Source organism: Perognathus longimembris, chromosome 20, assembly GCF_023159225.1.
Source record: "Perognathus longimembris pacificus isolate PPM17 chromosome 20, ASM2315922v1, whole genome shotgun sequence".
Classification (NCBI taxonomy): Eukaryota; Metazoa; Chordata; class Mammalia; order Rodentia; family Heteromyidae; genus Perognathus; species Perognathus longimembris.
The window spans coordinates 45,350,106-45,363,278 of NC_063180.1; the positions used below are offsets into that span (position 1 = coordinate 45,350,106).

Sequence of the window (13,173 nt, forward strand, 5' to 3'; positions counted from 1 at the left end):
CTATTTTTCTGCCATTCCTGGGGTTTGAACCTAGGGCCTTATGCTCAAGGCTGTTCCTCTGCCACTTGAGCCACACCTCCACTTCTGGCTTTTTGCTGGTTATTTGGAGATGAAGATCTCATGGACTCTCCTGCCCAGGCCGGCTCCGAACCCTGACCCTCTCAGCCTCCTGAGTAGCTGGGACGACCGGCGTGAGCCCCCAGTGCCCAGCGACCCTCTGTGCTTGCAAACAGAGGGCCTGGCATCTGTCCAAGTCCTTCCTTTCCGTGGCAACACAGAGCTGACGGAGGGTGACCTCACAGGAGGCAGACCAGGCTGCTCGGACCACCCCAAGCGCTGAGAACCTAAGGCTGGACTATGCCTAGGAAATCATTCACTCCTCCTGCCCCAGCACTGTGCACACCTTCGCGTACAAGTCTGTAATCTCAGGGCCTTTAGAATAGGGCAGCCTTGGGGCTGGGGATATAGCCTAGTGGCAAGAGTGCCTGCCTCGGATACACGAGGCCCTAGGTTCGATTCCCCAGCACCACATATACAGAAAACGGCCAGAAGCGGCGCTGGGGCTCAAGTGGCGGAGTGCTAGCCTTGAGCGGGAAGAAGCCAGGGACAGTGCTCAGGCCCTGAGTCCAAGGCCCAGGACTGGCCAAAAAAAAAAAAAAAAAAAAAGAATAGGGCAGCCTTACAAGATGCCCCGGGAACTCAACACTAAACATGTGAACAAAGGCTGGGAGAACAGTCTAGAAGATCACTAGCCCTGAAGGTGATCAGAAGTCAAGGCCAGGGGGATGAGAGCAAATGAGGACCCAACAGTGAAGGGCAGATTACCCTAAACTGTCCTTATGTGCCAACCAAGTGGTTTATAATCCCAAAGGTGGGTAGATGTTCCTAGATCATGCACCCACAAACCATTGCCTTCCCCCACCTTTGCCTAACTGTACCTCCTTTAAGGCAAAATAGTTTTCAGGTGCAGTTCAGGAGTATTGATAGCCTAATTATAGCTGTTTCCTAATTGACTCTAGCTTTACTTAATAGAAGTGTATCTCTCACTAAGATCTCTAGTCCCGGAATTTAAACAAAAACCCCTTAAAAATCCAGCAGAATTAAGAGGATCTCAGAGCGTAGTGGACAGAATTTCAGATCTGATTTTTCCTATCTCCCCTGTATTTCTTAGACAGCACTTTATAACTCATGCCTGATATGAATAAGGCCTTTTACTTTTTTATTATAAACATTTAGCTTTAAAATGATTATAAGTGACAGTTAAGATCAACAGGAGCCAGAGCCTGTTCACGGACAAATTATCTGTATTTCAGACTAAATCAAAAGTAAACACTGTCTACAGTCCCTTCAGTTCTGCATTAGTCCTGAGGGAGCCAAAAGCCCACACAGGCCTTCCAGCCCCTTCTACTCTGTGGGCTTGCTTTCACATGAATATTCTCTCCTACAGCGATGTTCTCTGCAGTTGTGTGTGTGTGTGTGTGTGTGTGTGTGTGTGTGTGTGTGCACGCGCGCATGCCCACACACTGATACTAAACGCAGGACCTCCCTGAGCTTTTTTGCTCTACCACTTGATCCATAAGCTACTTGCAGCTTTTTGCTAGTTAACTGGAGATGGGAATCTCACCAACTTTCCTGCCCAGGATGTCTTTGAGCTGTGATCCTCAGATCTCTGCCTCCTGCAGAGATCTGATTACAGACATGCTCTACGTTTTTTAACCATTTCTACAGATGGGTTCTTGATTGTCCCCTTGGCTTTTCTCCCTCGATGCTTCTATTCCATTAGGGAAGTCTTTTTGAAAGATGGAGCCTGTATAGTTTTTTGTTTGTTTGTTTTGTTTTTTGCCAGTCCTGGGGCTTGGACTCAGGGCCTGAGCACTGTCCCTGGCTTCTTTTTGTTCAAGGCTAGCACTCTACCACTTGCCACATCACCACTTCCGGCTTTTTCTGTTTATGTGGTGCTGAGGAATCGAACCCAGGGATTCATGTATACGAGGCGAGCACTCTACCACTAGGCCACATTCCCAGCCTTAGTTGTGTTGGGGATTTTTGTTTGTTTGTTTTGTTTTTTTGCCAAATTAGTGTTTTCTCAAATAACCATATAGGAAAGGCAATGGCCTAATGACCCTCACTTTCTTTATTCCTTTGGAATTTTTTAGGAAATAGTAAACAATAGTGAATTCATGTCACTTGATGCTCAGAGTGATTACATATACTACAAAGTATTTCTAACGATCCGGCCATATTCCAGAATATGTACATTAGAACGTGTGCATGATTCGTCTCCACCAGCCTACACAGTAAGGGAGTCGCAGAGCAATAAAGCGGCTGTCACCGCCGCAGTGTCACTCATCCCTGAGGTCCTGAAAGCCTATTAGAGATTAGCTTTGGGGAGGGCTGTCTCCTGACTTGTCAGGGGTTCTGAAAGGCAGTCAGTTTTAAACAAACACAGGCCCCTTTTGGAACCTCTCTAATAAACTCAGACACATTAATCTCCACGCATGTCTCTAGTTAGGGTTTGACCCCTAACTCTTTCCACTCTAATGGAAGGAAGAAAGGACCAACTGACACTTGCTAACAGGAGTTTGTGTAAAGGTTCAAAAGTGCCTGTAATCAAATAAATACCCTTCCTTACACTTGTGTTTTGGTTTCATCCCATAAGACCAAAAAAAGTCTCCTTAAGGTGATAGCGGGAGGAGGTATAATCCGTGTGCACTTTAGCAGCGAGCAGTCGATGGCAAACTGTGACTAAAAGAATTCGGAAAAGAAAAGAGTTCCCTTCTGTTTGTCCTGAATGATTCAGAGCTTGGAGCAACCCCTGCCTTTGCTGCGAACAGGTTAGCAGGACCTGCAGCGTCCCACTGGCCTGCCTGGGTCTTAGCGTGTGAATGAAAGGGGTCAGACGTTAACTCCCGCCACGGGAGCTGGAGGAAGGCCCGCCGGGAGAATATCCCCCACAGCTTTGCTCCTGAGCGGAAAACAGCACAACCCAGATGCCATATCTGTAACATTTGTGATAGTTCACGGTATTACCAAAATAGAATACATCCAGGAGATAGTTTTGTTTTGTTTTGTTTTGTTTTTTCGTACCTGTCTTGGGACTTGAACTCAGGGCCTGGGCGCCGTTCCTGAGCGTCTTTTGCTCAAGGCCAGTGCTCTACCACTTGAGCCACAGCGCCACTTCTACCCTTTGTTTTCTCCCAGACCTTCCTGCCCAGGCTGGCCTCAGGGCCTAGTTCTCGGATCTCAGCCTCCTGAGCAGCCGGGGTGGCGCGCGTGCGTGTGCGCGAGTGCTGTGGGACTCACCAGCCAGGTCTTGCAGGGTGCGCTGCGTTAGTGGCGACTGGGCCGCACGGTGAGGCGAATGCACGCGCCTCCCACCCTCTCCACCCCTGGCTCCGGCTGGAAGGATAGACGTGGGGCAGAGAAGGATACGTGTGAGTGTGAGACACAGAGGCACACTCCGCCCTGTCACGGTGGCAGTCGCTCTTCCTCTGAGTACTGTCTAGATCACAGCAGGTGGAAGGAGGACACTCAGTGGGACTGGACAACTTCCCTTCCTGAGAAAGAGCCTTTGGGCACCAAACACTCACACGTGTAATCTAGTGACTCGGGAGACTGAGATCTGAAGATAGATCAGGGCACAGGGTCAACCTGAGCAGAAAGTCTGCAGGACTCTGACCTCCAGTTAACCAGCAGAAAGCCAGAGGTAGAGTCGTGGCTCAAGTCGTAGAGAGCCAGCCTCGAGTGGAAGGGCTAAGAAGTCCAAGTCCTAAGACCGGCACGCACACACACAGTCCTGTGAAGAAAGGTACCTGTCTCACTGGGTGTAGCGAGAGACAAGTGAGGTGCAGTGCTCAGAGCCAGAGGCTGTGGACACCCCAGACCTCACACCTCCGTGACGCGCGATGCAGGAGAAAAAGTGAGCGCGTCTCCCAGGCACGCGAGCAGAGCACCGCTGCATCCCCGCAGCTCCGCGCAGCGAGCCCCATCGCCGCGCCCCTGGAGGCCTGGGCCCCGCGAGCCGCGCGCCCCGGTACATACGGGGGCCCCCTGAAGAGGAAGGCTGGCGCTGAGCTGCCCGGAGCGGATCCTCGCCGAGGAGCAAGGACAAGGAATACTTGGCAGCTTGGGTGCTGTGACTCGCTCGTGGCCCCTGCGTGTTCTGGGGGTGCCCCAGTTCAGGAAGGGCGGGGCTAGCAAGCGTCTCCAGCTTCACTACGGAGGGTGAGACGTGAACCGCCTCTTCCTGCGCCTCCGTAGCACGCCATGCCTCTGTGGCTGGCCTGACTTCACAGTGATCTGTGTAGACCCGGTCAGCACTGCTTTGTTCTTGGGAATCTGGTTCACAGCCTGCCCCTTTGGCACTCTTGGACTTCAGAACAGTGCCAGAAAAGCAGTTCGCTGCAGGGTTTTGTTAGTTTTTTGTCAGTCGTGGGTCTTGAACTCAGTGCCTCCATGCTGCCCCTGAGCTCTTTTGCTCAGGGCTAGCACTCTTAACACATGAGTTTCCTGGTGGTTCATTAGACATAAGAATCTCACGGGGGTGGGGGGGGAGGGAAGGGAAACAGGGAGGAGGGAGGGGGGTAAGAGGGACAAGGTAACAAACAGTACAAGAAGTGTATCCATTGCCTAACGTATGAAACTGTAACCTCTCTCTGTACATCAGTTTGATAATAAAAATTTGAAAAAAAAAAGAATCTCACAGGGGCTGGGGATATGGCCTAGTGGTAGAGTGCTCGCCTCGTATACACAAAGCCCTGGGTTCAATTCCCCAGCACCACATACACAGAAAATGCCAGAAGTGGCGCTGTGGCTCAAGTGGCAGAGTGCTAGCCTTGAGCAAAGAGAAGCCAGGGACAGTGCTCAGGCCCTGAGTTCAAGGCCCAGGACTGGCCAAAAAAAATCAAGAATGTTACAGACTTTCTGGCCTGGGCAGGCTCTGAACTGCAGTCCTCAGATTCTAGCTATGATGATAGGTGTCAGCCATTCGTGTCCACCCAGGGTGTGTGTGTGTCTGTGTGTGTCTGTGTGTGTGGATGTCATTACTGGGGCTTGAACTCAAGACCTGAGTGTTCTCCCTTAGCTAAGGGAGCCTAAGGCTGGTGCTCTACCACTTGAGCCACACTTCCAGCTTGTTTCTGGTTAATTGGCTATTCGAGTATCATAGCTGTTTCTGCCCGGGGCTGGCTCTCTAAACCTTGATCCTCAGATCTCAGCCTGCTGGGTCCCCAGGCTTGCAGGCGTGTGGCTCGCCGCAGGATTGGCTGCCTTGTGCTTTCCTGGTGATGAAGCCTTGTATGTATCCCGGAAAGGTGCAATGATTGGCTTTCCTTGAGTCCCCTAAGCCCTCAGGGTCTCTGCGTGCTTGCCAGACCTCGGCACTATGCGGGCTCAGCCTCCCAGAGCCCCGGAGCATGCTGGGAGGGGCGGCCTGGCCTCGGGCTTCCCTCCCCCACCAGCCACGGCCACCTGCATTTGTTCCTTGCCGTCTCTTGTTACCTCATGACACAGCTCCGATGGCTAGCTTGTAACTAACAGTCTGCTCGTCTCATTCTGTTCCACCTGTAAAAAGGCTCACATCCTTCCGCTCGCTTTCGCTCAGAGTTGACTGTTTGCTCGGCAGGTCCTACGGCATATTCGACAGTCACCGGCAGGACCCCACGGGGCTCACGGCGGCCCTGCGGGCCACGGACCTGGCCGGGGTGCTCCACATGCTCTACTGCGTGCTCTTCCACGGCTCCGCCGACCCCAGCGCGGCCGGCCTGAAGGAGAGCTACACCCAGAGCACCGTCCAAGTCGCCATTCAGAGCCTGCGGTTCTTCAACAGCTTTGCTGCGCTCGACCTCGCTGCCTTTCAGGTACCAACATCTGCTTTGTGTTGGCGTGCGCAAACAGGAAGTTCATGTGTTTGTTTGGCTGGTTGTTCCTGTTTTTGGGCCAGTCCTGGGGCTTGAACTGCACTCCTCCCATCTCAGCCTCCCGAGCAGAGGGGATGACCGGCGGGAGCCATAGGCACTCGGCACCAACTTTTAACTATTAAGCAGAATAATGATTTCTTATATAAGCAGAATCAAACGTAGATAAATTATTTTGATATAACTTTCTATGAGTGATTTAACTGATTTGTGTCCAGTGTGAATTGCATGTATACTTAAGTGTACAAACCCCTATAAATTAAGTTTTATAGCTAAAGAAGGAAAAGATTGCTTTATCCTGCAATCCATACCGTAGGCTTAGAAACAGACCTTTTTTTCATGTTGGCAATTTAATTGTTAAGGACAGTGAACCTTTGGAACAGAGCAATCCCAAGGAGTAGACTTTCTCTCTCCATTTATTAACTGTCAAGTGATTTCATTAAAACAGGAAAAAAAACTTGGCCGATGATGAGCCCATCATTTAGATAAATTACTGTGCGATGAGGGAAAGTGGCTATATAGAGATGGAAGTATATGAAAATAGTGGTATTTGCCATTGTGAAGTGGAAGGAACACCTCTGTTTAGTAACTCATCACCAATGTGTGATTCTTGTGCAAAGATGGAGACTCAAACTCAGTTTCTGCTGCTTTTGCTCACTGACCGGCTGCTCTGCCACCTGCGCCATTCCTCCAGATTCTGGGGGCGGGCAGGTGCCAGTCCTGAGGCTTGAACTTGGGGCCTAAGTGCTATCCCTTAGTTTTTTCTTCAAGGCTGGTGCTTACCCGTTGAGCCACAGCTCCACTTGTGGCTTTTTGGTGGCTCATTAGAAATGGGAGTCTCACAGGGATTCTTCTGATCAGGCTGGCTTTGAACTGTGCCCTTCAAGATGTCAGTCTCCTGAGTAGTTAGTATTACAGGCATGAGCTACAGTACAGCAAATGCAAGATTCTTTAGTGAGTGTCTCTTCCCTGTCATTCTTCCAAAAAAGGGGCTTCGTAAGTCGTGGTGCTCATGCTAGTATCTTGTCACTTTATGTACCATTCGTTTTTCCATCGCAAGAACAGAAATTCCTCTCAGGGCTGGTGTGTTTCTGCTTCCAAAGCGCTGAATCAGCCTTAAGTGCTAACTACATGGTGGCAGGAGTTACAGCAGTTACCGCCACACCGCAAATGGTTGCTACTTCTTCCAGAAGATTCTAGTGTATTAAATATACCATTCTTGTTTTATGAAGACCCAGGCCTGTGTGACCTGTCTGAAAACAGCTTGAGAATAGAAGACCCTGATAGTGTGATTACCTTTGTTGCCAGAGAGCATGAAAAGGCAAGTGTCTGGCCCATCTCCAGTGGTGCACGCCTGTTACCCTAGCTATTCAGAGGCTGAAATCTGAGGCTCTTAGTTCAAAGCCAGCCCAAGCAGGAAAATCCTCAAGAAAATTATCTCCAGTTGGGGGGAGGGGGCTGGAAGTGGTGCTGCCGCCCAAGTAGTAGAGCACTAGCCTTGCACAAAAAAGCTAAGGGAGAGCACCAGGCTCTGATTTCAGGCCCTCAGTGTCAACTCAAAAGTGAGACTTCAGGATTGCACACACATCAGCCAGAGAGATTTCAAATGGTAGGAAGGCAGGCCTTCGTCCCAGCGGGGGTCTAATCCAGGTAGCCTCTTGGACAACCCCGGAGCCTCAAAGGGAAGGAGGAAGTGGAATGTGGGGGAAGGCTTGGCACGTGTAAACCTACCGATGCCAGGCCCCAGGCGCCCAGAGCTGCCTGCACAGGCCTGCTCAGTGCTCCCCGCGCCCCTGGGCAATCACAGTGTCACTGTGAATTGTGTCGCTTTAGACAGATCGTCTACACTTAAGATTCAACATCCATGCTGGTGGCACTGGCTACTCAGGAGGCTGAGATCTGAGGATCACAGTCTAAAGTCAGCCTGAGCAGGAACGTCTGTGAGACTCTCCACTAAACCACCAAAAAAAAAAAAAAGCAAGTGGAGCTGTGGCTCAAGTGGTAGAGCACTAGCCTTGAGCCCCGAAGCTCAGGGACGGCATCCAGGCTCTGAGTTCAAGCCCGAGGACCAGCAAGAAAGAGAGAGAGAGAGATAGCCTGCCTGAGCCCATCCCATGTCAGCCAGCACGCTGGGGACGGAAGGCCGCCCCCCAGGGCTGTCCCCGCTCCTCGGGCCCCCCGAGCCTGTGTGTCTGTGCGAGTCCTCTGTGCCCGGGGCGCCCACCATGGAAGTGCTACTGCTTGTGTGGCGGGCGGGCGGGCGGGCAAGGCTGTGGAGCCCGCCGCCCCCTCCCTCCCTCCCCCCTCCCTGCCGCCCAGATGGCCTGGGCTCAGGGCCCTGCTCCATTGTCTTCACTTGGATGCTCCCTACAATGGAAGGTGGTCTCCAGAAACAAATCAACACACTGACTGGGCCATTAATTCTGGCTAAAAAGGAAATATAGTTTCCTTGAAAAATTGGTTTCATTTTTATATTCAAACTTCCATGCCCCTTGACTTGCTCTTATCGGTGAAGGTCAAACAGGGGTCGCTGGGTCACTACGCAGGCTGGACTTGACTAATTAAATAAAGGCTGAGCTGAAACATTGTCACTACTTGATTTAAAGGAGCAGAGCCCTCCCAAAGTCTCTTTAAGGATCAAAAAACACTGTGTGTGTGTGTGTGTGTGTGTGTGTGTGTGTGTGTGTGTTGGAGCAATGAAACTGAGTCGCAGGGACTCTTAAAATTCAGGAGTCATTTGCTTCCACAGTTAGGGTGACAAGTTCACCCTAACTTCGAAATCCCAGCTGGTGTGGCCTGCCCCAACGTCAACTCCAGCCAGGGAGTCACGTCCAGAGATGCATCTGGACCACTGCCTTTCCCACAGGCCGCCGCGGCAGCCACCGCCCAGCACGCCTCCCTCCAGCGGGGGCCCGCGCCCGCTCCCCTTTGCCCTCCGTCGCTCTGTCTGTCTGACATGTTTACTCAGTAGAAGCTCCAGGCTGCCCAGCAGACCCAGACTCCCGAGTCCCCCGCGGCCACAGCCCTTGGCCTGTCTGCAGCAAGAACGCCGGAAGCCCCATCACCCCCATCACCCGAGGGCCCCGTGGTTCAGGGTGGGGGGATTGTTGTTGTTTGGGTTTCATTTTATACATTATTTAGGGAGACTTTGGTTTATGGAGCTATTTGTTTGACTAATAATTACTAGTTATATTCCTTTTCTGTTTGGTCTTAGTAACTGATTAGAAATGCACATATATCTCCATGTACAGAAAATATTATCCCCAAGGGAACAAAAGGTGTTGGAAGTCAGCAAAGTGTACATTTAGAGGTAGATTTTTAACATTTTTATACTTTTTCTACACTTTCCACAATGAGAATAAGAAAAGAATAGGGGGCTGGGAGTTTGGCCTAGTGGTGGAGCGCTCGCCTAGCACACACGAGGCCCTGGGTTCGATTACTTGGTACCACATACACAGAAAAAGCTGGAAGTGGCGCTATGGCTCAAGTGGTAGAGTGCTAGCCTTGAGCAAAAAAATCTCAAAGACAGTGCTCAGGCCCTGAGTTCAAACCCCAGGACTGCCCCCCCCAGAAAAAAAAAGAAAAGAAAGCAAGAAAGAAAGAAGAAAAGAATAGGCTATTAAAAAATGAAATAAAGGGGGCTCGGAATATGGCCTGGTGGTAGAGTGCTTTCCTCATGTACATGAAACACCCTGGGTTCAATTCCTCAACACCATATATAGAGAAAAAGCCAGAAGTGGCGCAGTGGCTCAGGTGGCAGAGTGCTAGCCTGGAGCAAAAAGAAGCCAGGGACAGTGCTCAGGCCCTGAGTCCAAGGCCCAGGACTGGAAAAACAAACAACAACATTAAAAAAATGAAATAAAGGACTGCATGCTGGTGGCTCACACCAGCAACCCCAGGCGCTCTTGAGGCTGAGATCTGCGGGTCCAGCCAGGGCAGCAAAGTCCATGAGACTCGTTATAGCCAGTGAACCGGCAAAAAGCTGGAAGTAGAGCTGTGGCTCAAGTAGTGAAAGAGCTAAGAGAGAGCTCCCTGAGTTCAAGCCCCAGTACTGGCGCAAGGAAAGGAAGGAGGAAAAAAGGAAAGGGGAGGGGAAGGAAGAAGGGAGGACATTAAGATGCACTGTACTGATAAATTAAGGTTAAATTAAAACCCCTTTGAGCAACTGCTTAAAGATCATTTTTAAAAATGGAATAAATAACCATGCATTTGGTAGCTAATATCTCCACCCCTGTGGTGGAGGCATCTGGTCTGCTCTGCTTTTTTTCCTGTCCCTCTTTCAGATTAAACATGGCATTCGCTGCACGAGAACCACTGAGCTGATGGACGCGTGGAAGCGCCCTGCCCGCCGGCCTGTGGTCCGGTGCAGGGTCACAGGCCGGGCGCTCTGGGCTGGGGAGTCGTAACGGGAAGTTGTCTTTGTCAGTCTGTCGTAGGGGCAGAGGGCTTGTCCCTGGCGTTCAGACACATGGCCAGCTCCCTGCTGGGCCACTGCAGCCAGGTCTCCTGTGAGAGCCTCCTCCACGAAGTCATCGTCTGTGTGGGCTACTTCACCGTCAACCACCCCGATAACCAGGTAAGAGGCCCGCAAAGCACCTCAGCACCGCTCTGAGAGCCCACGGGCCCGTCCGCGTGCGCGAAGCCTCCCGCCGGCTCCCGGGGCCCGCCTCTCCAGCCAGAGGCCCACACAAGGCCCGGGAAATGGCCTGAGGGGACAGGACAGCCACGCAGGCCCCCACGGTCGTTCTCATTGGCTGCCCACGGCCTTCTGCCTGTGTGGTCATTTCAATATCCAAGTAGCCTTCGGCAGGAAAGGTGCCTCACCCCTGTACTTAAAACTATACAAATAACACATTTTCAATATTCTTAGCCATATAAAAGCATGTGATCCTTATACCCTTTAACATATCCCTCACCACAGATACATCTTGTGTTTCTTTTGCTTATTGTTCCAATAATGGGGCTTGAACTCAGGCCCTGGGCACTGTCCCATAGCTTTTTTGCTCAAAGCTAGCACTCTACTACTTGAGCAATGGCTCCACTTCTGCCTTTTTGGTGGTTAAAAATCCATGACGTGGGCTGGGGACATGGCCTAGTGGCAAGAGTGCTCTCCTTGTATACATGAAGCCCTGGGTTCGATTCCCCAGCACAACATATACAGAAAACGGCCAGAAGGGGCGCTGTGGCTCAGGTGGCAGAGTGTTAGCCTTGAGCAAAAAAGAAGCCAGGAACAGTGTTCAGGCCCTGAGTTCAAGGCCCAGGACTGGCAAAAAAAAAAAAAAGAAAGAACAAAAGAAACAAAAGAAGGAGGGAGGGATGGAAGAAAGGAAGGAAGCTGTCAAGATGAGAGAAATCTATGCAGGTCTTCTTCATATGCATCCATTCAATCTGTTAAGTGTCTTTTTTTATTTTCCTTTTTCTGGTTACAAAAACCTTTCCTATGGATTGTGAGGACAGGGCAGATACAAGAATAAAATGGGTTGATGGTTGCAAGAGCACTGGCAGTCCCCCCCACCCCCCTGTCTTCTGTGAGGAGTTTTACATATTTGAAGATCTCCTCTGCCCTGCTTCCCACCCATCTCCGTGTGCCAGAATCATGAGCTGGGAATTTTGTTTGTAATGGCTGCCTGGCTTTATCTCCTGTGGACACTCTTGGTTTACCTAACAATTTCCTGTTTGATACTTAAGTGGTTTTCTCTATATATCACGATGCCCTGCTATCCTGAGAAACTGCTGAGTAATTTGTGTATGAGATAATATTTGGCTGTGTGTAGTTCTACAGTGAAAAGTTGCATCATTTCAGCGCATTTTCGGTCAGGGATGGTTTGCAACTTTCTGCCTACCCCATGGGCATGGTAATAAGTGCAGGACTAAGTGCAGGACTTGTGTGGGAATTTCTGAGATTTTCTACAGATAGCGGGTCACAGCTGAAGTCTCTCCATTCCATAAAATAAACACTTCTCAGTGAATCTCTGCTCGCCAGAGTGAAAGGCTCTGTGGTAGGGACTCGCATTGGAAGATGGCGCATGAGACCTGAGGTGGCCAGGGAGAGCGAAGCGATAGCTGGGCGCATTGGAATGAAGAAAGCAGAGAGAGATGGGCGGGAGGGAGGGAGGGAGGAGCTCAAGAGCCCAGAGCTTGTTGATGCAGGAAGAAGAGGGTTCTGAGGCCTGGACTTGGCTGCTGGGAGCTGAGCTCACCTGGAGGGAGACATTCGAGCCGTGCCAGGCCTGGTGCTTCAGCCCCTTGCCCCCTGGAAGGTTCGCATGCTCCATAGTTGGCTGCTTCTGCTTGGGGGGGTGGGGAAGCAAAAAGGAGTCAGTTCAGCTCTGGGGCAGTGCAGCAGTGTGTAAGACAGATGACCATGTTCACAAGTAGAGGGGGGAGGGGGCTGGGAATACGGCCTAGAGGTAGAGCGCTTGCCTCGTGGACACGAAGCCCTGGGTCAAGTTCCTCAGCACCACATACCCAGAAAAAGCCAGGCGTGGAACTCTGAGTGCCAGCTTTGAGTGAAAAAGCAAATCGATCGTGCCCATGCAGTGCACAAATATCAGAGCGGGCTGGGCAGAGGAGGCCGGGGTTCCGGGAGCCACTTCTCAGCAGCATGCTCGCTGCGGGGACCCCACGCCCCGCCGCGGCCGTCCAGACCTCCTCACTGTGCCCCGGGTCTTGCTGAGCCAGCAGCCTGGCCACTTCGTGGTAGCTTGTCCTTGAACACTTCGTGTCCCCTGGCTTCCCTGTCCCCCGGCCAGCAGGGGACACTCACAGGGCCTTGCTGCGTGCGCTCCGGGCAGCCAGGCCGGGGGCCCGCGTCAAGTGTGCGCAGCGGCGCGAGGAAACGGGCTGTGCTTGAAAAGCCAGTGTTTTTGTGTTCATTTTATTAAATGCCCCTTGTGTAATCTTCCCCCATTCCACTCCCCCCCTCAGGAAAGACTCAAGTAGTAGTTTGCTAAGTGAGCATTGGCTACGTGCGGGAGGTGCAGGCACAGTGCTGCTCCTAGGACTCGAGCTCGAGGCCTGGGCACTGTCCCCGAGTTTTTGTGCCCAAGGCTAGTGCTCTACCACCGAAACCACAGCTCCACTTCTGCCCTTTTTCTGGTAGTTCATTGGAGATGAGAGCCTACAGACTTCCCTGCCCGGGCTGGTTTCAAACCTGGATAGCCCCCTGAGTAGCTAGGCTTACCCACGGGAGCCACCAGCGCCCAGCGGGAGGCGCAGCGGGTAGCTCCGGCTGCGCTTGCGCCCCAGGAGCCTGGAT

At 51.6% G+C, this 13,173-nt stretch overlaps 1 protein-coding gene across 3 annotated transcripts in view; it reads left to right on the forward strand.

Moving 5' to 3' along the window:
- Scaper (S-phase cyclin A associated protein in the ER) overlaps positions 1 to 13,173 on the forward strand; it is a 178,062-nt gene that overhangs the window by 148,293 nt on the left and 16,596 nt on the right. For all 3 annotated transcript variants that reach the window (XM_048329993.1, XM_048329994.1, XM_048329996.1), the window contains exons 28-29: positions 5,624 to 5,858; positions 10,342 to 10,491. In XM_048329993.1, the coding sequence (XP_048185950.1) occupies positions 5,624 to 5,858; positions 10,342 to 10,491 (385 nt within the window). The remainder of the gene's footprint in view (positions 1 to 5,623; positions 5,859 to 10,341; positions 10,492 to 13,173) is intronic.